This window comes from Strix uralensis, chromosome 3 (assembly GCF_047716275.1).
Source record: "Strix uralensis isolate ZFMK-TIS-50842 chromosome 3, bStrUra1, whole genome shotgun sequence".
Lineage (NCBI taxonomy): Eukaryota > Metazoa > Chordata > Aves > Strigiformes > Strigidae > Strix > Strix uralensis.
The window spans coordinates 53,064,942-53,090,450 of NC_133974.1; the positions used below are offsets into that span (position 1 = coordinate 53,064,942).

The following is a 25,509-nucleotide window of genomic DNA, read 5'->3' on the forward strand; positions in this document are numbered from 1 at the left end:
TTCATAATGACCATTAACATTTTCAGGATTAAGGCAGGACTGGCAGTCAAAACTGCACACTCCGAAGACCAATGTGGAGGCTAATAAAGACAACTGACACATACAGTAAGATTTTCATAAGACTTTAAAAATGTCTTCTCGATACAACTGGATTATTAACTTGGCATTTAACATCCTTGTCAAAGTTTGTTGCTAGACACTTGCACTAGCAGAAGTCAGGGCAGAAGTACTACAAGCTTCTGCAACATCCAGGTAAGCCACAGAGGCCAAGGAGCCATTTGTTCCCATTTCAGGAAAAACCTCAAAGGACACGTGAAAACAGAGCACTTTAACTGGCCCTTCTAACATTTTAATTTACTCTGATTAAAACAAAAATGTCAGGGGGGGAGGGAGGAGTTCAAACTCTCCTGAAGTTAGGAAGTTCAACAAAGCCAAGTGCAAGGTCCTGCACATGGGTCGAGGCAGTCCCAAGCACAAATACAGGCTGGGCGATGAGTGGATCTGAGGGCAGCCCTGCAGAGAAGGACTTGGGGGTGTTAGTAGATGGAAAACTGACTCTGACCCAGCAATGTGCACTCACAGCCCAGAAAGCCAACCATATCCAGGGCTGCATCAAGAGAAGCGTGGCCAGCAGGTCGAGGGAGGTGATTCTCCCCCTCTACTCTGCTCTCATGAGACCCCACCTGGAGTATTGTGTTCATCTCTAGGGCCCCCAACACAAGAAAGACATGGACCTGCTGGAGCAAGTCCAGAGGAGCACAAAGATGATCAGGGGGCTGGAGCACCTCCCTTATGAGGACAGGCTGAGAGAGTTGCGGTTGTTCAGCCTGGAGAAGAGAAGGCTCCAGGGAGACCTTATAGCGGCCTTCCAGTACTTCAAGGGGGCCTACAGGAAAGATGGGGAGGGACTCTTTATCAGGGAGTGTAGAGATAGGACAAGGTGTAACCATTTTAAACTGAAAGAGGGCAGATTTAGATTAGATATAAGGAAGAAATTGTTTATTGTGAGGGTGGTGAGGCATGGAACAGGTTGTCCAGAGAGGTTGTGGATGCCCCCTTCCCTGGCCGTGTGCAAGGCCAGGTTGGACAGGGCTTTGAGCAACTTGGTCTAGTGGAAGGTGTCCCTGCCTATAGCAGGGAGGTTGGAACTAGATGATCTTTAAGGTCCCTTCCAACCCAAACCATTCTATGATTATATATAACATGATTACGTGCTTCTTGGAGAACTATTTAATCTGAGTACCGTCAATACCTTGGTCAGCTATTAGGTTTGCTGGTTTTGCTCACCAAAAACAAACATGCACAACACATCAGGAAAATATACAAAGCAACTGTATTTCCCACTCTCCCAGATCAAGCCATATTTCCCAAGTAACTACGCAATTAGCAGGTGAGAAGACAGCATGAAGAAGTCAGAACATGTCCAGTCTCCTGCTTGTAGGTAGTTGGAAATATTAACTAGTTCAGGTCATTAGCAGTTGTCATGCCTTGGAAGACACTCAGAATTGGTCTGTTTGACACAGATTGCCTTACACAATAGAGTAACCACTTGCTTCACATCACATGCATCAGTTTTGCAAAGAAAAAGATAATTTTATGTAATGTCAAAACCATGATTTGAGAATATCTGTGTTAGAACAAGGTTAGAAGAGAAGACTTAGCAAGTCCCAGCCAAAGCTTTTCATAGCATCTGGGTTTCATTTTGTAAGAGAATGTAGATAGAATCATTCACAAGGTACACCTTGTAATACAGTTACATGAAAGGCAGGGTTAAAGTGAGGTGGCATAGGAATGGAAGCAACCCAGCTATGAGAGAGCAAAAGTTTACTAAGAAGCAAGATAAATCAGGGTTGCGCAACATTAAGCTGTCATGGCTAGGCTACTTGAGATATTTAAATCAATTCATTTAAAATTACCTTTTATACCTGCACACTATGCTGAAAAGCTGCAATACAAATCCATCATGCCTTTGTAGAAAAAGCTCCAAATAAGTTATTCTGAGGACAGAGAGAATGGTCCTTATTTTGGAAGAAAGTAGAAGTTTGTTGGCACTATCCACTGGCATAATAATAAAAAATGAAACCTTTACTCAAAGGAAGTACCAAGGTTTGGTTCCTCAGGTGCTGAGGCAATGGATTAAAGCAACAGCGGACACAAAATTTAAGAAGTGCCCACTACATACAGTTAGCTAGATCTAACTGATTTAGTTAATCTTGCAGAATGGACATGAAGATCAGTATCTTAATTCATCAACATTAATAACAGCCTAGGGAAACAAGTTCTGTGATGACTACATCACAGGTATTTATAATTAAACTGAGGATAGTAGATAAAAAATTAACCCCACACAGAATCTGAAAGGTGTCACTCAACTACAGTGATAAGGACTCTAAACTTTGACATAATAGTTTTCTATATTCTGTTCATGGAAGAAGAAATGTCTTTGCAGGATGTTCCAGTGACTTGAATAATGTCCAGATTTTATTAAGAATCAAATAGCTAAACACAAACATGTACATCCTGACAAGCAAGAGAAGCAATTATGACAGCCACAAACCTATTAGAAATCGGTAACATTACATAACGACTAGACTGTGCAATAGTGTTATTTGTCAGATCTCTCCATTTCCATATAAATTAGCATTCAATAGGAAATCTAGAATTAGAAAATAAAGTGTTTCTCAAAAGCATTCTACCAATCATTCTGATTTTAACACATCACGTCCAAGTGGTACTCTTAACTGGCAGATTACTCCAAGCCTGGTGTTTGCCAGAAAGTTCTCTCACTGGAACTCATGGAAGTGTTTAATCATTTATTGTCAGCTACCTGAGGGATAACATAAACGTGTCTCATGTGAAGAACTCTTGTCAAAACTGTTGGATAGCACTGCCAGGCTCAGATGACTGCTGCTTATTTTAAGGTGGGCTTTGCAGGTTCCTGTTTGGGAACACTGGCAAGTATCATACCTAAAAGCCTTAAAACATCAGAGAGTCCTGGGCACTAGTGGCTTTGGACATTTGTCTACTTCATAACAGAATCACTCTAGAATTAAAAGAACTGTCCCTGGTTTAATACAGTATGCTAATTATAGCAGCAAGTTACTAATTCAGAGATTTGCCAGGAGCAAGACAGGACAGGGCTGGGTTAAATACTGTTCTGGAGAAACGGCAGAGTAGCAAGGTGCTATCTGGTACTGAACAGTGAGTTCAGTCACCAAGAAACTTTGGCATAGTTCTTGGATGTTTTTTGAAATAAAGAACCACCACTGGCATTTACTCATGTTGCTGCTAATGTTATAAACACAACTTTTGAGTAGTATTTTGCATGTTACCTACCAGGCATTCAGAATCGGATTTCAACAACTTGATATACCGTACTCCAAAGTCAAGAAATGCTGAATCACTGGCACTGCTTGGTTAAACCAGAGAACTTGTCAGCTGCCACTTGCAGCAAGGACTTGGCAGATACACACTGGACTATCTCTAAAATTTATTCTCAATGTACACAAAACCAAGACTAATGAGTCTAAACAGACATGCCAATCACAAGTCAGCCCTAGAAATTTTGCCATCTCAAACAACATTTGACTGTCTTTTCCCCGCTTTGCTTTTTCTTGAAAGAACAACTTAAGTGTACAGGTGAAAGGTATGGAAAGATTTATGAGACCTTCATATCTGACATAAAGGACAAGCAAAGACTTAGAAGTTCAGTAATGACACATAGGAGAAACTCCAAATGTGAGAAACTCCAAATGCTGCTGGAAATAGCAGTCAAATGGTGAAATACAGGAAGTAATAATTTTTTGCTAAACAATTCACAGAACAGTTAACTCAAGACGACTTGATAATAAAGTGAGGGGACTGTGTTGGTATTGCACATGAAACTAGAAATCAATATAGCTGTTGAGACAGCTATACACAGAAACCAAATGTCTGTAATACAGAATATACTTTGTTAAGGAAAGACAGAAATAAAGGAAGAAGTGCAGCTTTACAGATATCAAGTAATGCTGTAGACTGCAAGAATAAAAACAGTATGGAAAAAATCTGAGTCACAATCAGTTTAGGAAACAGTTAAAAAGGTTTCCTTGGATAGATATCTCATACACTATCCGGGTCAGATTTACCCTCAGCAAGCTTGACCATAACAATTACAAGTCCATTAAACCAACCTAGATGCAAATTTTCAAAATTTTAAAGGAAATAAAGTAGGAAGGTAATCTGGAAGTGGGACAAATTGCAATATGGGTTTGATTACAAGAACATTGTTTAAATTGATGCTTCCCATAAATAATCCATGAGAAATTATAACAGGCAAATAATTTTGTGTAGATACAGAACAGAGTAAAATCAAGAATGGAAAAGAGTTTAGGTTTGTTGCTTTTCAGCGGCATGAATATCCTACAGCATGTGGAAGACAGCCATGCTAGAACACCTTTAATAAAAGAATTCATTTTCTAGACAAAGGAATGTTTGACACAGTATCAAATGGGAAACAATTTCAATTGGAGATGTAAATTTGTTCCTAAATTATTAAAACATTTTAAGATCTGGCTAAAGGTAAAATTCCTATCAGTTATATAAAAAAAACCCTCAGCATTGATATAAAATTTGTAGAACTGAAGACAGACCAGTTTCTGGGACTGAGTTTATTTCACATCTCATTAGTATTGTTGGCAGGAAATGCAGGAGTGTACTAATGAAATATGCTGATAAGGCAAGCTGGTAGACATGTTGGATACATAACCAGATCATAGTGTCATAAAACGAAAGCAGGCTAACTGAGAAGTAGAATAATATAAACAGGATGAAATTTAAAAATGAGATACAAGATCATACACAAACTTATAAGGGATTCCAAATGGAAGATTATCACTTAAAAAAAAAAAAAAAGGAAGAGGAGAAACATCTTGTACTAATAAATCCTAAAATGTTTATAAGCCAAAGTGACATGGTAAATGAGACTAAAGCCTATGAGGGAGAGAACTACCAGTATCATTGCATATGGGACTATAGAAAATTTGCTTGGTATACTATGGGGTACTCAGGCTTCACATTCAAGAAAGAAATTCCTACTGGCAAAAGTACGGAGAATGAATGCTAGAGAAATAGACAGGCTTGGTATTTGCCCCATTACTGCTAACATTCCACTGCTGGAATGTGTGTGAGAGCCAGAGAAGGACTGGCGTGAGGTGCTGCACCCCTGGCTGTATACACAGAAGTGTGGGAGGAGGAAATAAGAAGGCTTGTGGATACAGCCACAAGGATGAGTGCCTGCAGAGAAGACACCTTTGGCTCTCAGGGTTTGACAGTCAGGAAGTGCTACTTTGCTTTCATTTTATCTGCCATCCCCAGATCTGTGTAAAGTAACATCAGACAATTCTGGTCTAACTTACGATCCAACCCCCACGAAGGTTAAGTAACTCGGCTTACTCAACTGAGTCAAGTAAAGGTTGAAATGGACTATGAATGAAGTATGCAGCCAAAAAGTAGAAGAAATAGCCCAAAAAACCTGAATATGAATTGACCACAAGTAAAATCACAAGACAACCATTGGATGAACATTGTTTCAAAACCTTAAAGTAGGAGTAGTAGAATCAGAAAAACAGATGCAACCTTGCACAACCTCAAGTTTTTGCACACTAGAAAAATCTGAAGTATGGTTTAAGGAACTTTCTGCTGGGGAAGTGAGCTCTCCCAGTACATAACACTAGCAAGCAGCTGGCGTTGAGCCTGATAAGCTATTCAGAGAAGGATGACAGGAACTACCCAAAGACTGAGAGGACTACTAGCTGACAGAGTATTTACAAGACCTGTCAAACATGAGAAAGTATCTTAAAGAATGAACTTACTGAATAAATGATACAAATCAAGGTAGCACCAGACACTGCATCTCTTCCACCCCACCCCCAAAAACTGCAACACCCAAGATATATTCCTATTCTTACAGAAGTAAAGCTATTACAAATTACAAGCTGTAGACTAGGGAATGTTTAGCAAAAAGGAAGAGCATGGGAAACAGATATAAAAATTTTAAGCTGAGATTCTTATGTAACTACTATTTGAAATGGACAAATGGGAATACTCTGACAGCACGTTATTCATGTTAGTTAAGGGTGATTACAAAAACAGAACCTGTGAACTGATGTGTCAGTATTCTCTATAACTTAAACTTGCTTAGCTTTTCATCAGAATTAATTCATTAGAAATGTATCTTCCAAAACCCAGAAAGTTGAATTTGCCACATATATTCCTATTGTTATCTCCCAGTTAGATTTTTACAACCATATACCAGAAAATGTCAGATGATCAAAACCGTACAAAGAAACTAAATAAGGATCATCTGTGTCACATTAGCACTCTTTTTTTACAAGGGTCAAAGGAGACTGGAACCCTGTAGTATATACAAGTTGATGTATATAAGAAAACAACATATATAAATTTGGCATGCTGACCTCGGTATTTCATCTTCTTCCCATTCAATGAAAGATACGCTGTTTGAATTTTCTGGCAAATGTATTGTATGACGTTTACTTACACCTGATGTATCACCTAGAAAAACAGAATGAAAAATGAATTCATTTATGTGGCAATATTTTTTACACCTTTCATTATATAATTGCATTATACCAGTCCAAATGCTCCTAAAGAACAAATAGCATGGCATGATACCATCTTCAAAAAGTAACTATGCTATCATTTAAATTATTCAACATGCAGATACATACAAAAAGCAAAACGTATTTGCAAAACATTGACACTATTAGAATTACATTTTCTGTGTTCTAGCCATATCTTAACCTAAATTCAATCTTTTCCTATTTGCACGAGTATCAAAGTAAATCATGCAGAGTCTGATGTAAACTTCAGAATTCCCAAGTGTCTGGGTCCTCAGGTCATATCCCAATGGAAATTAGAAGCCAAAGAAAACACTAAATTCTACTTCACACTTTTCCTCTTTCTTATCTGTGAGCTGAAAGAGAATATACAATATATTCCAGATGCAGTGGCAGTAGCAGTAAGTGGAAACCTGCGATGAAGGCAGATGTTGTCTGACCTACAAATAAAGAAAACACCATGTAAGTTTGCTTGGAGGTCTCAGTGAAAGGAAGCGTGCTCCAAAGTCATGTTGGAGAAGTCCCCTCTGAAGATTTACTACTTCCCTTGAGGTCTCCTCCTGAACCTTCACTCTTCAGAATAAGGAAAGAAAATATGCACAGGATGTGGCACAAGAAAGAAAAAAGACCAGGAATGGAGATGGGGAGAGGCGGAATGGGAGAAGACCTTGAAAATTACTCAGTCTCCCACTTCTGTGTGAAATACCAGCTTGAACCTTGAATCTTCTCAGCTATGTTGGTGTCACACACTAACAGGTTTTTTTGTATTAAATTTACCTTTCAGCAATAGCAAACACTTTTGCATTTGTTAAAAGATACACTAATTGAACAATTAAATTGCCAGAGGCCTTCAATCAATAAGTATTTATTAGAACATATATTTTTATTCTGTAATTTTAAAGTAAATTCATAACAGTCTTGCCAGTGTGAATTCCACTACTAGGAATAGGGCTATCTCATGTAGCAAAAAGCCCTGAATAACATAGTTACTACAGAAGCAACTGGGAAACACCATGCCAAAAGCGCCTTAGAAGCTACAAATAGAAGCAACTGTAATCCAGCACGCTTAATTAAATATATTCCAGAGCAACCTTACTGCACACAGAGTAGTTCCTGCAAACCCTGCCCCTACATCAGACTCCTGAGTGCACCAACAGGGCACACAGACACTAAACTCGCCCAGGAAATGTGACACTTGAGTGTGATGAAAGGACACGACTGAGTTTGTGCAGGAGCTAGCTCACATTCAGCCACACCTGCACTAAGATAGTCTATATGGACAGCGATGCCTAAGGAGGTGATTCCAGAAAGACAACACAGAATATCTGATCCTGTTTACACTGACCCAGCTCAAGCCTAGCGTAGCTTAGTGTCTGTGCTGTTCAAGCAGTGATGACTTGCTCCTGGGCAGAGCTGGTCCAGGAAAAACACAGCCATGTTTTTACTGCATGGCATATCAGCTAATTCTCTGTATTAAAATGCAAGCTGACTATGCATGGAAACATCTCATTATTTTTCATTTTCAACTTATTCTGAGTTGACAAAATGGGACAGAATAGTTGTATATTTTAAAGAAAAATACATCACAGCAGCCATGCAAGATTATAGGCCAACTGGTAAAATATACATTATTATTTTTTAAAATCAAATGCATTTCAAATACCACATGAGAGCAGTTTCAGTACATTATTCAGTACATAAGTAGCCCTTCTTATTCTCTATGAATCCTACTTTCAAATACTTCTAAAAACAGAGGCCAAATTCCTGTTTCTTCAGTAAAGTTACTTGAAGGGATTGATTTAAGGACACTCAATATTCCCTTTTTCTTGATATGAAGATCTTTAAAGACAGTAGCAGTGACATCAAGGACTTGCAGAGTCTTATTACAGAGGAAGATTCAACTACTGAAAAGTTTTGTAATAGTTTTAGTGACATGTGGTACACAAATGAATTTGCAGCCTTCTTCCTCGTTATGCATAAAGAGAAGAACTTGAAAAAGAGAACTTCTTCTGGATATAGGCTGATGAAGGCAGGGTATTCATGCTATTACAAATTTGCCTGCTGACCTCTCTCAGCTTTCAAAAGAGTCTACTTATTTCAGTGAGAAAAATACCACTGAAAACAGGCTCCTGAGGCTGCTTACTCACATTTAGGAAGAGATCTATTACTGAATTTTCTATTCCTTGCCAGGGAAGAAAAATAAGTGTTTGCTGCACATCTTTAGGCAAAGGCTTTTACTGCCATCTAAGAAACAATGTTCAGCCTGGCCTGCATGGCACAAATTACACTTGACTAAAATGAATGCACACGCCAAAGACACAGAAGCTGTGGAACAGACATGTAAGTGTGTTGGTTGTGAACAGAGGCTGTGCCTTCTACACCACTCCAACAGGTCTGAGCTTGGAAAGGATGGTGCTTCTCAGGGCTGCTGTGTAAGGAGTGACACATTGCCTCTATAAGGCTGTACCAGGGACAAACCATTTGTCGCTCAGCTGCTACACTAGGAGTAGCAGATAGCGATCCTGTGCCTGGGAACTGCAACAGACTGAGGCAGGCTACTTATACATGTCTGATGTGAAGCCATGCAAAGTGGTATGGATCTTGCTAGGAGAACTGCTGCCATTATCTGATCAAGCCAGGACAAGGTAGTCTATCATTTTCTTGCTTCTATCCTACTGGATTCTTTCCTACCAGAATAGTTAAAAGTCCACCGGTCTCAGCCCATGCTCCTCTTTCACCCTCTTCTTCCCATTCAAGACCTAGGTCTCTTATCTTTAAGTACATGATGAAGGAAAATATAAATAGTTTACGTCTTTATCTATTATCTGAAAGAGAGAGGGAGAAGAGCTACGGAAAAAGAATGGGAGCACCTATTCGATACAATCACATTGCACGTCTCCAGAAGGCTGCTTTGGACGTTTGGAAGACTAAAGGTACCCAGCTATACTTCCTTGGGACTGAAGGTCCTGAAGATGCTCTGTCCATGGCTGAGCTTTTGTCTTCCTACAGTTTTGACACCAGCAAAAAGTGTGGCCTACTGTTGAGTATGAAAAGAGTATTTTTCTTTAGATGAGAATCAGTTATGAAACCCCATGCACTGATCTATTGCTGTCTGAATATACATGCATAAAAATAATGAGACAAAATTAAAGTCAGCATGATTCTTACTTGCTGTTTTTACAGAAAGATACTTCACCATTCTGTTCTACCCTTCCTTTAGCTGTAGGAACAATTATGATTTAAGTAAACAATACTTATTTTTCTAAATATTCAGTACAAAAGACATTATGGTCTTCCTACTGTTATCTCCCATTTATACTGAAGCATTTAAGTAACATTATGCATACTCTTGCCAAACTTCATTTTTATGTAAGTGCGTACTTACAAAATGCCAAACTGATTTTTTAAATGAAAATTTAAAATACCTCCTTTGCTCAGACATTAATATTTCAAATTTCACCTCAGAGCAAATGACCTTAGTACAAACACAAGAGTCTTTATTAAAAACATTATTTGCCAGTAGAGCATAATGGTTAGCCATAATTTTGTAAAGACAGTACTGCAGTGAAAAAAGAATTATAATTGATATAGGGATCAAAAACAAATATCAAAAGGTTAAAACAACAGTATTAGTATGCTATCTTTCACATAAATTCTTCAACTAAATATCAACTACTTTTAATCTTCCAACTTGGAGAGGTGTGGTCATCTTCTGAAAATGGTCACAGCTGCACTGCTGACAGAACACATGTTCTGGATATACAGCATCTCATTTCAGGAAGCAGACTCTTCCTCAATCCCAACACACAGGCACAAAAAGGAAAAATGATAGAAAGCTACACAGGAACTTTGTTTTGACACAGAAAGCAAAGTATAGGGAAACAACACAATACATATTCAGCCACAAACTACGTCAAAAGTCTGACAGCTAGTGACATTTTGTTAAAAATGGTAGTTTTTAGCCTTCAAAACGATTATTTGGTCTTAAGAAATAAACACCTTACTTTTTCTCCTTGCCTTTCTGAATTTGACAGCAGCCAGGTTTATTAAATTCATTCCATACAAGTTGTAGTCTATAAAGAGTTGAAGGAGGTAGGGAATATGGGCTTCATGAGGCTGGTAAGATTTGTTCATTATGGCTCCACCTTGCAGAAGCTCACATACTCTAAAATTAAAGACAAATTAAGACACAAACCAAGAATTATTCCAATGCAACAACACTGATATTTGATTTTATCAAAATATAAAATACTTGAACTTCTTAAATTTTGCCTTAGTTGTATTTTTAACTTCAGAATTTTGTCTTCACTAAAACAGACCCACAAAAATGATCTCTGGTAATAATGATTCAATATTTGGGTGTTAGTTACAAATGAGCTGTGAATCCTCCAAAAAATACATCTGAAAAAACATCATACCATGCACTATTCCTGAAACTGATCCAAAGCCACTATAGTCCATGGAAATCTTTTTACAGAATAACTGTGACAGCTGTATGTCTACACACCAGTAATAACCTTGGAAGTCTCTCTAGTTCTCCTTGACACATATATGAAGATGTCCTGCATGATTTTAAAGTTACATATTGTATACACAGAAGCAGTATTTTAACAACTTCCTAGACACATGACAAATCTGCCCCTTTAAACATCTACACATTTATAAAATAACTGCAGGTATTTAGATAACCATAAATTTGTGTGATAAATTTACCTCAAATTTATATCTATAAATCAAAGAAAAGCACTAAGGATTTCTACAGGCAACAAACTGGGTTCAAAAAATAAATTTTTATACAGAAAAACTAAAGTAATAATTTAAGTGAAGTGTCAGTCCTTATTTGGATAGGAGTAATTCAAACATGAGAAGCTCCAAAGCTTGAAACAACTGTCACGTCATACACACAGATAGATTACATTAAGACAGAAATTTAAAAATCACACAAAATTTTGCTAGCCTAGAACAAAAACCAGACAATCCTATCTCATGGTCATGCATTAGATCTTTTAAAAGAAGTTATGATAGGTAATACTATACACTCAACAGATTTCAGTTTATGCTTGAGAAGTAATTCCTCCTTATTTATTACTGAATTTACTGCAACTACTGTGAGATCAACTGTGCTTTCATTTAACAGAACATTACTCTATGGAGAAATACAGAAACTGTCTAATAACAAAAACTATTCAGTTTTCCTAGTATATTTAAAATTTAATAATGGGTGGTGAAAATAAAAAACTTAAAAACTACCAAAAACTACTTCATAATATATGAAAGAGTACTATATTGTTTTCATTAAGAGTTACAGGAAAAGTAACCTGATGCAAATTCGTTCAGGTATTCAAGAATTACAGTTAATACAAGACAACTAAAGGCAAGTATATTTTGGTCTTGCTTTCCTAACATGCTACTGCTTTAAAAATATTATTGGTGTGTTTAAAAAAAGCAATTTTCTTACATGTTTTGAAAAATTTGGACAATAATTTTGTTGCTTTTATTTTGTTAAGATGTAGGTGAATCTTGTTTCAAAATTGACTTTTAAATTCAAGATATAAGGAAATCAGCCAGAACTTCGTATGACCACATTCTTACCTTTTTACCATTGCAGGATTGTAAAGATAGATCTTCATAAACTGTCTCTCCTTTTCATGGTAACCATAAAAAGGCCTGGAGAGGAAAAAGTAAAAGCAAGAAGACAGCCAGTTATGCTGTGGCATTTATTCAACTGTATTTTACTATCAAGAGTATTTAAATCCAGGGGAAAGAAATTAGAAGATAAACTGCATACCCAGGAGAATGAAAATTCCCACCTATCAGGCCAAAGAGAAGCACTACGTTACTATATAAAAAGAATAGGCCCTATGTATGTCAAAGTATCTAAAAAATACAAAATAAAAATTACAAGGCACTTCTGGTTTAACACTGCTTCTCGCTTTCCCCACATGTGAACACACTGATTGGCACACCATCATAATAGTACTTTTAATAAATTTATTAGTGCTGGACTGCTTCAAAACCAGTGTTCAGTCTTTCCGATAAATGCTGTGACAAAGTCCTTAAGGACATTAATTCTGCAGATCAGGTGTAAATGAGTAAATACCGGCTGTGTAATATAAATAGCTGAACAATGAGAACAGCTTAAAAGAGTGAATAGCTGCTCCTTTTCAGTGATTACTAATCATCTTGTGCACTAAATGAGGCATGAATCCTAAAGAAAATAGGATTTGAGAATGCAATTAAAGAATACATAGCATAATGAATATGTCAAGACTAAACTGAGGTTGAACAGGCAGCATTAATTCTGGTATTACTTGACTGAATTACTGACTTTTCAGCATCTAGGATTCTAATCTAATCTAACGTGCTTGTAAAACAGCATGTAAAGGAAACAGGTCATAATTCAACACATTGAGTGAATGCAAGTCTACAGTTAGCAGTAATCACAACCAAATCAACAGAAATTCAGGAAAGCATTTAAATGTTACTCTACAAAATAAAATAAAATCTCTTTATCAAAAAATATTATAAAAAATGCAACTGGGATGCTTGCCTGCAAAGTGAAAAAAAAGAAGTTCAGTAGTAAGAGGGATTTCAGTCCTAAATTAAATGCAAACTCAGCAGAACTGCACAACTACAGCATTAATACTGCCATCCTTAATATGGTTAAATATACATACATTTAATATCTCCAAAAGCTAGACTGAACTGTTTAAAAAAAAATAAAATGTTTATGATGATGTTAAAACTGAGCTAAGTTGAAACAACAAACTTAAAGTTGTTAAGCTGCAAAGGAGGAGATCAGATCTTGTATAATGAATCAATAATCTCTTTCTAACAGAGATAGTATGAACCTAATGACAGGTTATATACACCAAGTTATAATGACTCAATGTGCTGTAGGCATGTAAATTAAAAGCTACTTTAAAAAAGAGAGTCAGCAGTTGCACAGCAAGTGATCCATACTCACATTGACATGGCAGCAGGGAGAGCAAGATTTACAACACTTCCAAGGTTAGCTATGAACACCTACTTTAACTTCGGAATGCACAAGAACAGCATATTTCACCTTTTTTATTCCTGGACCTCCACTATGTTTAGAAGTTAATGCAACAAAAATCTTACATTAAACCTACAAAGGTTTAGCAAACACCTTTATTACATAACAATTTTCCTGCTAATGCAGGAAGAAAGAAAAATACAGGTTTCTCACCACAGAGACACTATAATATCTATAAGCAGAATCTGACTCAGGTCAGAACAGAAGAAAACATAGATTTGTGTGACTACATAAGCATGTCTATCTACCCAGGTAAAGATGAAGATGTGTTACAATTTCTGCTAGGTGCTTCCCATTAGCCTCTTACACAAGCAAACAAAATAAATGAAACACTCTTTCCTATGCTTCTTTGAGGCAACGAGCATCTGACTTTCAGTAATTCCTGTATGTAAGAGAATGCTATGACAGCTCAGAAATCAAGTATAGTGATAACGGGGTTGAGAGTGTTTGGATTAGGTTAAGGACCAATAAAGCAGATCTTGCTGCGGGAATCTGCTATAGACCCCCCAACCAAAGCAGTGAGGTGGATGAAGCTTTCTATAAACAGCTGGGAGAAATCTCGCGGTCACTTGCCATTGTTCTTGTGAGGGACTTTAACCTCCCGGGTATCTGCTGGGATCACAACACAGCAGAGAGGGAACAATCCAGGAGGTTCCTGGAATGTGTGGAGGATAACTTCCTCACACAGCTAGTGAGTGAGCCGACCAGGGAAGGTGCCCTCCTGGACCTGCTTGTGAACAGGGAAGAGTTTCTGGGGGAAGTAAAGGTTGGAGGCCGTCTAGGGTGTGAGATGATTGAGTTTTCAATCCTTGAAGAAACAAAGAGAGGGGTTAGTAAAACTGCCACCTTAGGCTTCCGGAGGGCAAACTTTGACCTGTTCAAAAGATTAACAAAAATCCCTTGGGAGGCTGCCTTGAAGGATATGGGAGCCCAGGAAGGATGGACATACTTCAAGAGAGAAGTCTTAAAGGCACAGGAGCAGGCTGTTCCCGCATGTCGAAAAACAAGCAGGCGGGGAAGGAGACCGGCCTGGCTAAACAGGGACCTTTGGCCGGATCTCAAGAACAAAAGGAGAATCTATTGCCTTTGGAAGAGGGGCTGGGTCTCTCATGAAGACTATAAAGATGTGGTGAAGTTATGCAGGGAGAACACTAGGAGAGCCAAAGCACAGCTAGAGCTCAACTTGGCTACAGCTGTTAAGGATAATAAAAAATGTTTCTATAAATTCATGAACAGCAAAAGGAGGATTAGAGAATTTCTCCCTCCTTTATTGGATGCAGAGGGAAACATGATAACTAAGGATGAGGAAAAGGCTGAGGTGCTCAACGCCTACTTTGCCTCAGTCTTTAGCAGTGGAACTGGCTGTTCCCTGGACACCCAGCCTCATAAGCTGGGAGATAGGGAGGGGAAGCAGAATGAGGTCAGCACAGTTGAAGAGGAGGTGGTCAGAGACCTGGTACACCACTTGGATGCACACAAGTCTGTGGGACCAGATGGGTTACACCCAAGGGTGCTGAAAGAGTAGGCAGATGTGCTTGCCAAGCCGCTTTCCATGATTTACCTGAAATCATGGCTAACTGGGGAGGTCCCATTGGACTGGAGGGTGGCAAATGTGACACCCATCTACAAGAAACGCAGAAAGGACGATCCAGGAAACTACAGACCTGTCAGTCTGACCTTGGTACCAGGGAAGGTTATGGAGCAGGTCATCTCGAGTGCCATTAAAAGTCATATAATGGACAACTGGGGGATCAGGCCTAGTCAGCATGGGTTTATGAAAGGCAGGTCCTGCCTGACAGACCTGATCTCCTTCTATGACAAGATGACCCAACTATTGGACGAGGGAAAAGCTGTCGATATTATCTACCTGGATTTTCGGAAAGCATTCGACACAGTTCCCCATAGAATTCTCACAGAAAAATTGGCTGCCCATGGCCTGGATGAGCGAACGGTCTGCTGGGTCAAGCACTGGCTGGCTGGCTGGTCCCAGAGAGTGGTGGTCAATGGAGCTAAATCCATCTGGAGGCCGGTCACAAGTGGTGTTCCTCAGGGCTCGGTGTTGGGACCATTTCTGTTCAACATCTTTATTGATGTTCTTGATAAGGACATAGAGTGTATTACCAGTAAATTTGCAGATGACACCAAGTTAAGCGGGAGTGTCGATCTGCACGAAGATAGGGAGGCACTACAGAGAGACTTGGATACATTGGATCAGTGGGCCAATGTTAATGGGATGAGCTTCAACAAGGCCAGGTTCTGCACTTTGGTCACAACAACCCCATGCATCACTACAGGCTTGGGGAGGTGTGGCTGGAGAGCTGTGTGGAAAAGAAGGATCTGGGGGTTCTAATTGACAAGCAGCTGAACATGAGCTAGCAGTGTGCCCAGGTGGCCAAGAAAGCCAAAGGCATCCTGGCTTGTATTAGAAATAGTGTGACCAGCAGAAGCAGGGAGGTGATAGTCCCCCTGTACTCTGCACTGGTGAGGCCACACCTTGAGTAGTGTCCAGTTTTGGGCACCTCAATACGAGAGAGATATCGAGGTGCTGGAGCGAGTGCAGAGGAGGGCAACGAAGCTGGTGAAGGGCCTGGAGAACAGATCCTATGAGGAGCGATTAAAGGAGCTGGGACTGTTTAGTTTGAGGAAGAGAAGGCTGAGGGGAGACCTCATCACTCTCTACAGCTACCTGAAAGGACATTGTAGAGAGGTTGGTGCTGGTCTCTTCTCACAGATGATTAGTGACAGAACAAGGGGGAACAGCTTTAAACTCCAACGGGGTAGGCTTATGGACATTAGGAAAAAATTTTTCACAGAAAGAGTGGTTAGACAGTGGAATAGGCCACCCAGGGAGGTGGTGGAGTCACCATCCCTGGATGTGTTTAAGGGTCATTTAGAAGAGATGTTGGGGGATATGGTGTAGGGGAGAACTTTGTAGAGTAGGGCTGATGGTTGGACTTGACGATCCCAAGGGTCTTTTCCAACCTGAATGATTATGTGATTCTATGACTCTTCTGAAGCTCTAAGACAAGAGAGGTGAAGAAGAGGCAGGTTCTGCTAATCTCTATTCTGTTGTCTTCTCACTCATTTGAGGAAAGATTATCTTCAGCAGTTTACTCTGCCCAGCTTTCACTGTTGAGATGAACAGCTATACTGAATTCACATAGTTCTCACAAAAAGAACAAAAATAAGAAATTTGGTGGGTTACCTTCCCTGTTACTGCAAAAACACATCAAAAAGTTATATGAAAAGAAGTTATTGCAGCCACTTTACTCACAGTATCTAGAAGATACCACTAAAACTGGCTGGGAACAGAAAGATTATCTTCCTAAACTTAGCAGTTGAAAGAACTTATTTCAAAAGTGTATGGAAAAATAAGTAAAAATAATGCTGCACAGTACTGAAAACTAGCACTAATATTGTTTTGAAGATGAAAAATTCAACGCATGTATAGACTAACTGTGTTCCTCCAGGACAGCTTCTTATCATTCACTATGATTTGATATATTTTTTAGTCCTTGGTTATGCAAGTCTAATAAAAATTGATTAAGAGAATCCTTAAAATGTTAACATTCAATAACAGCATCTAGTTCCAGCAGTAGTAGAAAGCCGCACCAAATAAAACACAACAATCAGCTTGACAGATATGTAAATTAATGTTTAAGAGCCTCTACTTCATGGCCTGTGCTGCTGGGAGAATAGGATGGATAAACATGGCCTGACAGTCAAGTCTCTGCGATGTGCTTCCTAAAGGGACCATCTTGGCCAAAGAATAGCCATCTTGGACAAAGAAAAGGAGACCTAGAATGAGGCTCCTGCAAGACGTACCTGGTTCACAGGGAACCTAGATTAACCCAGACAGGTAGAAAATGCTGGCTGGAAGTACTGCCATAACGGCAGAGACAGAAAAAGCTAAAAGGAACAGATTTGGAAAAATGATAGACACTAGGATCCTAGTTTAGGAAAAAATGGTTATGTCAAGCGTTTGGGAGAAAACCTGTTGATTACGTTGAAGTTAAAGTGAGTGAGAAGAATTATTTAGTAGTTGTACAGGTCTGTATGAAGACACACATGGGAAAAAGAAAAAGGAAAAGCTTTGCAATCATTCAAGTCCATAGCAAGTGCTTCTACGTAGTACAACTGCAAAAACGTTTCAAAACAAATAAACAAAAATCCTAACAGGTCATACTTACATTCCAGATACTAATGACACTTTGAAAACATGTTGAATAGTAGAAGACGGGTTGCCTAAAGCCACATTAAGTGCTCTGTCGATGCTGAATGCCACTTGACGAAGATAGTATTCTGGATGCTGTCCAAAACCATCATATGGTACATAGAGGTAAGGAAAGATACCATGTAAGTGGAGACAAGTCTTCTGACCTAAAAGGAAAAGGTAAACATTTATTTTCTAATGACTGCATCTTTTCTTCTTTTGAGTAAGCTTGAATTTTTTCAGGTTATTTTCAGGTTCTGCAAAAAGGATAAATTTATCGAACAGGTTCAGGTGTATTTCAAACAGAAGGTACCAATTTAGAGCAGTTCTCACGTTTGATCCATTGACTAAAGCAATGTAGAACAGATGTGTTACGCAACATACACAGGATTATGCTTGTATAACAGCACTAATGATTTTCTTTGTAGTAACAACACAACACCTCTCTGAGAATAATTTTGCATACTGAGTCAGTGTTGGATGGTTAATGGTTTCTCAGCCTTTGTGAAAATTTTTCAGTATCAAAGTCCTTCCCATTCCTCACTGGAATGAGCACGCAAGACCTCAGAAATTTAAAAAAAATGTCCAGAACATCTACGAGGCCATTTAATATTTTAGTTATTAATGTGTAAATTGGGATATGGAAGAAAAATGTCATTTTCAACTTTTTTAATCTGTGGAGCCCCAAGAAGTCTCTACTATATATGCAGATCTCTAGCCTTCTAACAACACTCTTACTGCTTGGCATTAGCTTTCATGAGTCTGCAATAATAGCAGAATGAAAGAATACACCATGAAAACCATTGTGCTAGACCACAGCCACGGCAATACAGTGATGTGGACTGGGATCTCCCAAACCCACTACGTTTTTCGGGGGGATAGTCTCAACTGTAATGTGTGTTCTCTGTTCTTGCCTCACCACAATAAAACAGAGCATACATTCACTGCTGAAACTAACATCAGATCCTCCTTGTCAACCTTCCAGCCCCAAAAATCACTGGTGACTTCTCACTAGTCAATGAAAAAGTTTCACAGGAAAGTACTAATAAGCACATGTCACCGATTAACCCCCACCACACCGTAATGATAAGCAAAGTATATCATCTTGCATTTTGTTTGGATAAACTCCCTGCATGAAGATAGTAAAACAGTATCTAAAGGCAGTGCTTTCATCAAACAGGAGATAAATATTACAGACAAAGAGGCAGCACAACTTCACTGGTCCAGGAGACCAATGAAAAGACTTCCAAAAGTCCATTCTTTCAAACTGAGATTATTTCTCAGCAGGTGGACCTTGCCTGAACTATTTACACTCACTCATACCCACATCAGCACACCACTGGCCACCCAGTGGAAGGCAGATGTAAGTCCAGTAAAGCACAGGAAGAACAGACTTCAGAATCAGGACTGCTTGTAAATTTTTACACCTATGAAATGCACGCGTCCAAATACCATAAAAAGTACAGCTTTTTTTTTTTTTTTTTTACTGGGGGTCAGATGTATTGTTCTTTCTTCAGATATTTATCAGACATTTACATAATGTCTAGAACTGGAAGAAATTGTTCAAAGGATGGTCCATTTTCCAAGGTGAATTTTACTCTTCCTATAAATCACCCCCATCAAGTCTCTTCAGCAATGTTTAAATACAACCTATATATGCATTCGTAATGTTGAGGTCATCACCTATGACAAATTCTGCCTATACTTTTAAACTATTTCAGGAGAAGTTCCTTATTTATGTACTATGTCCTTCAAATAATAATACACCAAGAAAAAATGAAAACTACAGAAAGAGAAACTATGAACTAGAGGGTTTTTCTTAATGGCAAAATAAAGGACAGTAACAGCTTTATATGACATGAAAACATCTGCCCCCCCCCCCCCCCCCCTCAAACGTGGGAGAAGTCATTTATTAACAGCATGTGAACTGCAAAAGTATTGATCTGTGCAGTGGTAGCAGACCATTTATTTTCTGTACCAAGTTACCAACAAATCTTGAGTGTTTGCTTACTCATGGTTGCAGTTAAGACTGATTTTGAAATAAAGGATTTTCCCCCCAATACAATTAACATAAAATTAAATAGTTTTTTAAACATCTACAGTTCCTCTATTCAATTTTTTGATTGGGTTAGGGGTTTTTTTGGAGGGTTTGGGGGTGGTTTTTTTGTTGTTGAGTTGGAGTGGGGTGGTGCTGGTTTTTTAAAAATGTATGTCAGGATCATGTTCAGGGAGAATTAAAGTTCATTAATACATATAATTTGCCTGAATGCCTACTGAGCTTTTAAAAAAACAAGTGAACAAACCAACCCACCCCAAACTAAATTGATATTGCAGCTACAGACTAAGAATTTCTGGCAAATATATAGGTCTATCCTCCATGAATTTTATAAATTCAGGTGTTTGCTACCTATAACTTGTCAGTCGGAATCAGTTCTGCACTTTTTTTTTTTTTCCACACTAATAGCTGTGAACTCTTGTTCTTTTTGATAACACTTTAAAAAATACCTTTGCTTCAATGGTTGCCCAACTATTCTGAGTTATAGTTAAGCTATGTCCCCCCAGAAAACAAAATTGCAAGGCACGAGAATAAACAGAACAGGGAGGCAGTCTAAACTGTTTAAGTACTTACTGTACTTAAATTCAGGTTCCTTTCAAGTTATGCAAGACAACTAATTAATAATGCTTTTATAGCTAGCACCTGATTACTCAAGTTATTTAAATTTTAAAAAATATATTCATTTCTAATAGAGCTATTTAACAGTTCTTGCTGAACTGAAATGCCATTTTATTGTTGAATAAAAAAAGAACATGTACGAAGACACCTCCCTTCTATTTTCTTCTGTCCCCTTCCCCTGCACTCCACTTCATGTGCAAAAAACCCATGAAAAACACCATAGCTTTCAAGTGACCAGAGTCAAATAACCACCTAACTCCAGGGTAGTCTTATAAACATACACTGAACTGCTTTTCATTTTTGATTCTGCCAAGAAAGCAAACAAGCCACGCTGATCTAGGCCAGCAGCTGTCAAGTTACATGGGTTTATACAGCTACTCACTTTGATCCTTGTTAGTATTGACTCCTTTACCATGATATTTGGATATACTGCGATTTTTATTTACAATCTGCACTACTACAAGTCTTACCCTGCTAGTGTTAAGAACAGAGTCATTTTCTTTTATCATTTAAGTAAAAGCATCAAATTGGACCAAATGTCATGGTGTTGAGTCTGAAGCCCAGACTCCAGTAATAGCAACCATGGTTTGTACTGAGCCATTATGAATTCTAGTAGATTCTTTCCAATAGAGCCACAAGGAGAAAAAAGATCTACCCACTGAAGTTCTCAGGCCACACAGGCTTCTCAATTAACATAAATTTAAAACTTGGCTTAGGATAAGGTTAAGAAGTTTTAGATGTGTCAGTCTTACGGTTCTGTTTCTTTTCAGAGATGCAGACAGAAGCAAATTTGTACCACTAGAACAGCAGCGACTGCTACAGCGACCACTTACAGTGAACAGCAAATGTTATTTTTACATCAGTTTCTTTACATCTGTAGAATCAATGGAAGTGGTGCTTGACAGCAGAAAAGCCATATGGTTTATACGATTGTTCCTGATGCGAAACCGGACGTCTAGAAGTCATTCCCAGAGTTTTATGGGACAGGCCACTAAAATGTTTCATAGTGTGGCCTCATCATGGACCTACTGCGCATGTGCATCACAAACATTCTGTACACAAGCAGTACGTACAATGTCTCTATTAACAAATGAACATAATGTGTACATAAATGCTAGGACTGGTGGTGATCATGGGTTAGCAGCCAGGAGGAAGCTGCTGCCCCAGGAATTTCTCTGGCTCACGCTCTCTTAAAGAATGGGGTCTGCACTGGTTGAATTATCTCCAGGTCAGATCAAGCATCCCAGTGTATGACTCAAAGAGGCTGCTGAGTAAACATACAGAAATCCAGAAGTAAAGATGAGGCTTATTCACAAGTCTTTTGGGCACTGAATGAAGTGGTGAATGAAGGAACACAAAAAGTGGTGTTATAACCTAGAAAAGAAGCAATACACAAACCCTTGAGATATTATGAGATACTCAACTAGCAAACTGGCTATGAAGAGCCAGAATAATAATGAATCTATACCTCAAAAATAACAAAATGCAATATTTTCAGACAGTAAAGAAAGTGAGCCCACCCCCCAAACCCACAGTTAAAAAAAGCAAGTGGCATAGATGTTACCGAAGCATTAAAACCAAATATAGCATTTTGTACACTTGAAAACCACCAGAGAGAGATTAAGAAAGCCAGTCTGCTATTTTTTGAAGATGGTTGCCATGTGCATTACTATCAGGAACACACACCAAGCATAATCCTTGAGATACTGTATCATTTAAAATATTAGAAGAAAAATCTGTAGCAACCCTAAGACATAAAACTTCAATATAATTAGAAGAGAACTGAAACCAGTATGCTAAAGGAATGCAAAGTTGCTCAACAACTACTCAAGAAGGTGCAAGAACTGATGTCTTCCGACCACCAGAATGCTCAGCCATACAGGATGATCCGCTATGGATAAAACTGAGATGCAATCTATACAGAATCACAGAATGGTTGAGGTTGGAAGGGAATTCTGGAGGTCATCTTGGGCAGGGGTCCAGCCCCCCCTGCCCAAGCATATGAACACCAAATTTCACAGTACAACAAGCTAGAGAACCTGAAGATTATTATTCAAGTGTCCTCAGAGAAGTGCCTTTTCACCATTTGAAATAATTGATTTTGCTTTAAACTTCTAAAAATTGCTTTCCACTAAGATCAAAGTGGACAAATTTCTGTAGAAGAGAAAAATGTGAAGATTAGCAATAAAGGACCTTACTGTATTGTTCAGTTCAGGAATAAAGTTTGCAAAGAAGTTAGACAAGGATGACCTAAGGATTCATCATAGCTAGCACATGAAAATCTGTGTATATATTCGAGAAGACCAAAGTCCATCTGCTGCAGATGTAATTCCACACCTACACGACTATCGGCTGGCTCATATTGCAGCAAGGGGAGAGCTCATGCAGATACTGCCTCCAGTCACCTCTTCTGGAAGACTTCCACTCTCATGGGGGGACTGTCTGAATAGAGCATGTAGATGATCCTAAACCAATGCAGTTTATAGTCAAGAATATCAAAGTACCCTGAAACCTACTGGGCCTATATGTCAATACTTCAGTCAAGGCACCCCAAAGAGACCACACACTAGGTTCTAGGATCTGTTCTGTCTATGAATAGCCAAACCCAATGTTCTTACATTAGACTGACCTAATCACAAGGCTGCACACAAAGCTCTACAGACCTGAATTTGTACCACCACAGAGACGGATGCAAGATTTGTGTAGCTGATATGCTGGAGGGAAGGGAGATGCCATTCAGAAGGACTCCGACAGGCTTGAGAGGTGGGCCTGTGCAAACCTCATGAAGTTCGACAAAGTCAAGTGCAAGGTCCTGCACATGGGTCGAGGCAGTCCCAAGCACAAATACAGGCTGGGCGATGAGTGGATCTGAGGGCAGCCCTGCAGAGAAGGACTTGGGGGTGTTAGTAGATGGAAAACTGACTCTGACCCAGCAATGTGCACTCACAGCCCAGAAAGCCAACCATATCCAGGGCTGCATCAAGAGAAGCGTGGCCAGCAGGTCGAGGGAGGTGATTCTCCCCCTCTACTCTGCTCTCATGAGACCCCACCTGGAGTATTGTGTTCATCTCTAGGGCCCCCAACACAAGAAAGACATGGACCTGCTGGAGCAAGTCCAGAGGAGCACAAAGATGATCAGGGGGCTGGAGCACCTCCCTTATGAGGACAGGCTGAGAGAGTTGCGGTTGTTCAGTCTGGAGAAGAGAAGGCTCCATGGAGACCTTATAGCGGCCTTCCAGTACTTTAAGGGGGCCTACAGGAAAGATGGGGAGGGACTCTTTATCAGGGAGTGTAGGGATAGGACAAGGTATAACCATTTTAAACTGAAAGAGGGCAGATTTAGATTAGATATAAGGAAGAAATTGTTTATTGTGAGGGTGGTGAGGCATGGAACAGGTTGCCCAGAGAAACTGTGGATACCCCCTGCCCGGAAGTGTTCAAGGCCAGGTTGGAAAGTGACCCTGTCCATGGCAGGGGTGTTGGGACTTAATGATCTTTAAGGTCCCTTCCAACCAAACCATTCTATGATTTCTACAGTAAGAATAAGAGCCTGACTCTGCAGCTCAGGGGCATTCCAGCCTCAGTGTTGTTTATACATTAGATAGGATGATTCTAAAATACAAGACCTCCACATCTGGGATTTCTAATAATGAATGAGAACATGTCCTACAGTTGTAATACAGTTTTACTCATTTTTTTGTAAATGATACTCAAAGCCATTTAGCTCCTATCCTGTAATTCTTAATTTTGGAACTGATTATAGAGTCCTCACAAACTGAAGTCAATACTGGAAACATTTTGAATAGACATCATCTCATTTAGTATTTAGAAAACAAAAACTAAATCTAGATAAATATGACTTCAGAAAACAATTCAATGCTAGTCTACATGGAAACATATTTTGCTGTGATATTTCTGCCACAGAACAAGCTGATCCCATTAGAAGAAGCTAATCAGAGCTGTGGGGAACAACTACACGGAATCCACTCTTATATGTAAATGAACAAGCAGTTTTGTTGAAGCTCTCCCTAAAACTGTTATTTTAATATCATCTGAACTATGATCCATTTCTCCCAAACCACTGTAAAATACAATGGGGTGGGAGTAAAAAGGAGAATGCAGCAGCACTTAAATACATGGCAAAATCCCAAGATTTTAAAATTCTGGCTGGAGATTAAAAAAAAGGATGCAGAAGATGGAACACAAAGGGCTTTTTTATACACTTGCCATCTAGTAAAAGTACTTTAAGTGCAGTTTTGTAAAGTGGCAGGACTAAACATGGACAGTATTAGCAGAAGAATGCACATGAACATATCAAATGTGTCGATGCAGAAAAGGCTAGACAGCCATAAGGGATTTCCTTCCTTTAACAGCAACAGTAAAGCAAAGTCATTAGACGTGACACTACCGTCTTTAGAAGATTATAGTTATTTTCAAGTAACTGTTGAACTATATAGATTAAAAAAAAAAATAGTGAAAAACAAACTGTGTACAATGATGACTACAGAGAGTGGGAAAAGTAAAAGTCTTGTTCGAAAAACAATTCTAAAAATGAAAATTTGTAAATGGGATAAATATTAGAACCCAATTTCAAAGGAATTTCTTTCCCACAATTAAAGTTACCCACACTACTAAATTTATCTCACGCTACTAAAGTTATCTCATGCTACTAAAATTAGATTGGCAATCTCACTTACCCTTTCCCCAGCAATGGGCTTCAGAGAGCAACATCAAGTTGTAACAGGGGTACTTCCTCTACCCTACTAGGTAGGCGCAACATGAGCATCTTCTACACAGTTTAGATGGTGCTTTAAAATTAAGCTATGTCGCTCACTGGAGCAGGTTTGTCAAGACATTGGTCACTGAATATCACTCAGAACTGAGCTACTGAAAATGGATAGGACTCAATTACTTTATAGTGCTAATAGAGCCTATGAAATTAAAGTTA

The 25,509-nt window shown here is 38.9% G+C and overlaps 1 protein-coding gene across 2 annotated transcripts in view; it reads right to left on the reverse strand.

Moving 5' to 3' along the window:
• Positions 1-25,509, reverse strand: part of REV3L (REV3 like, DNA directed polymerase zeta catalytic subunit) — a 129,307-nt gene that overhangs the window by 62,591 nt on the left and 41,207 nt on the right. For both annotated transcript variants that reach the window (XM_074862302.1, XM_074862303.1), the window contains exons 2-5: positions 17,865-18,054; positions 12,210-12,284; positions 10,622-10,782; positions 6,456-6,552 (exon numbers count right to left, since the gene is read on the reverse strand). In XM_074862302.1, the coding sequence (XP_074718403.1) occupies positions 6,456-6,552; positions 10,622-10,782; positions 12,210-12,284; positions 17,865-18,054 (523 nt within the window). The remainder of the gene's footprint in view (positions 1-6,455; positions 6,553-10,621; positions 10,783-12,209; positions 12,285-17,864; positions 18,055-25,509) is intronic.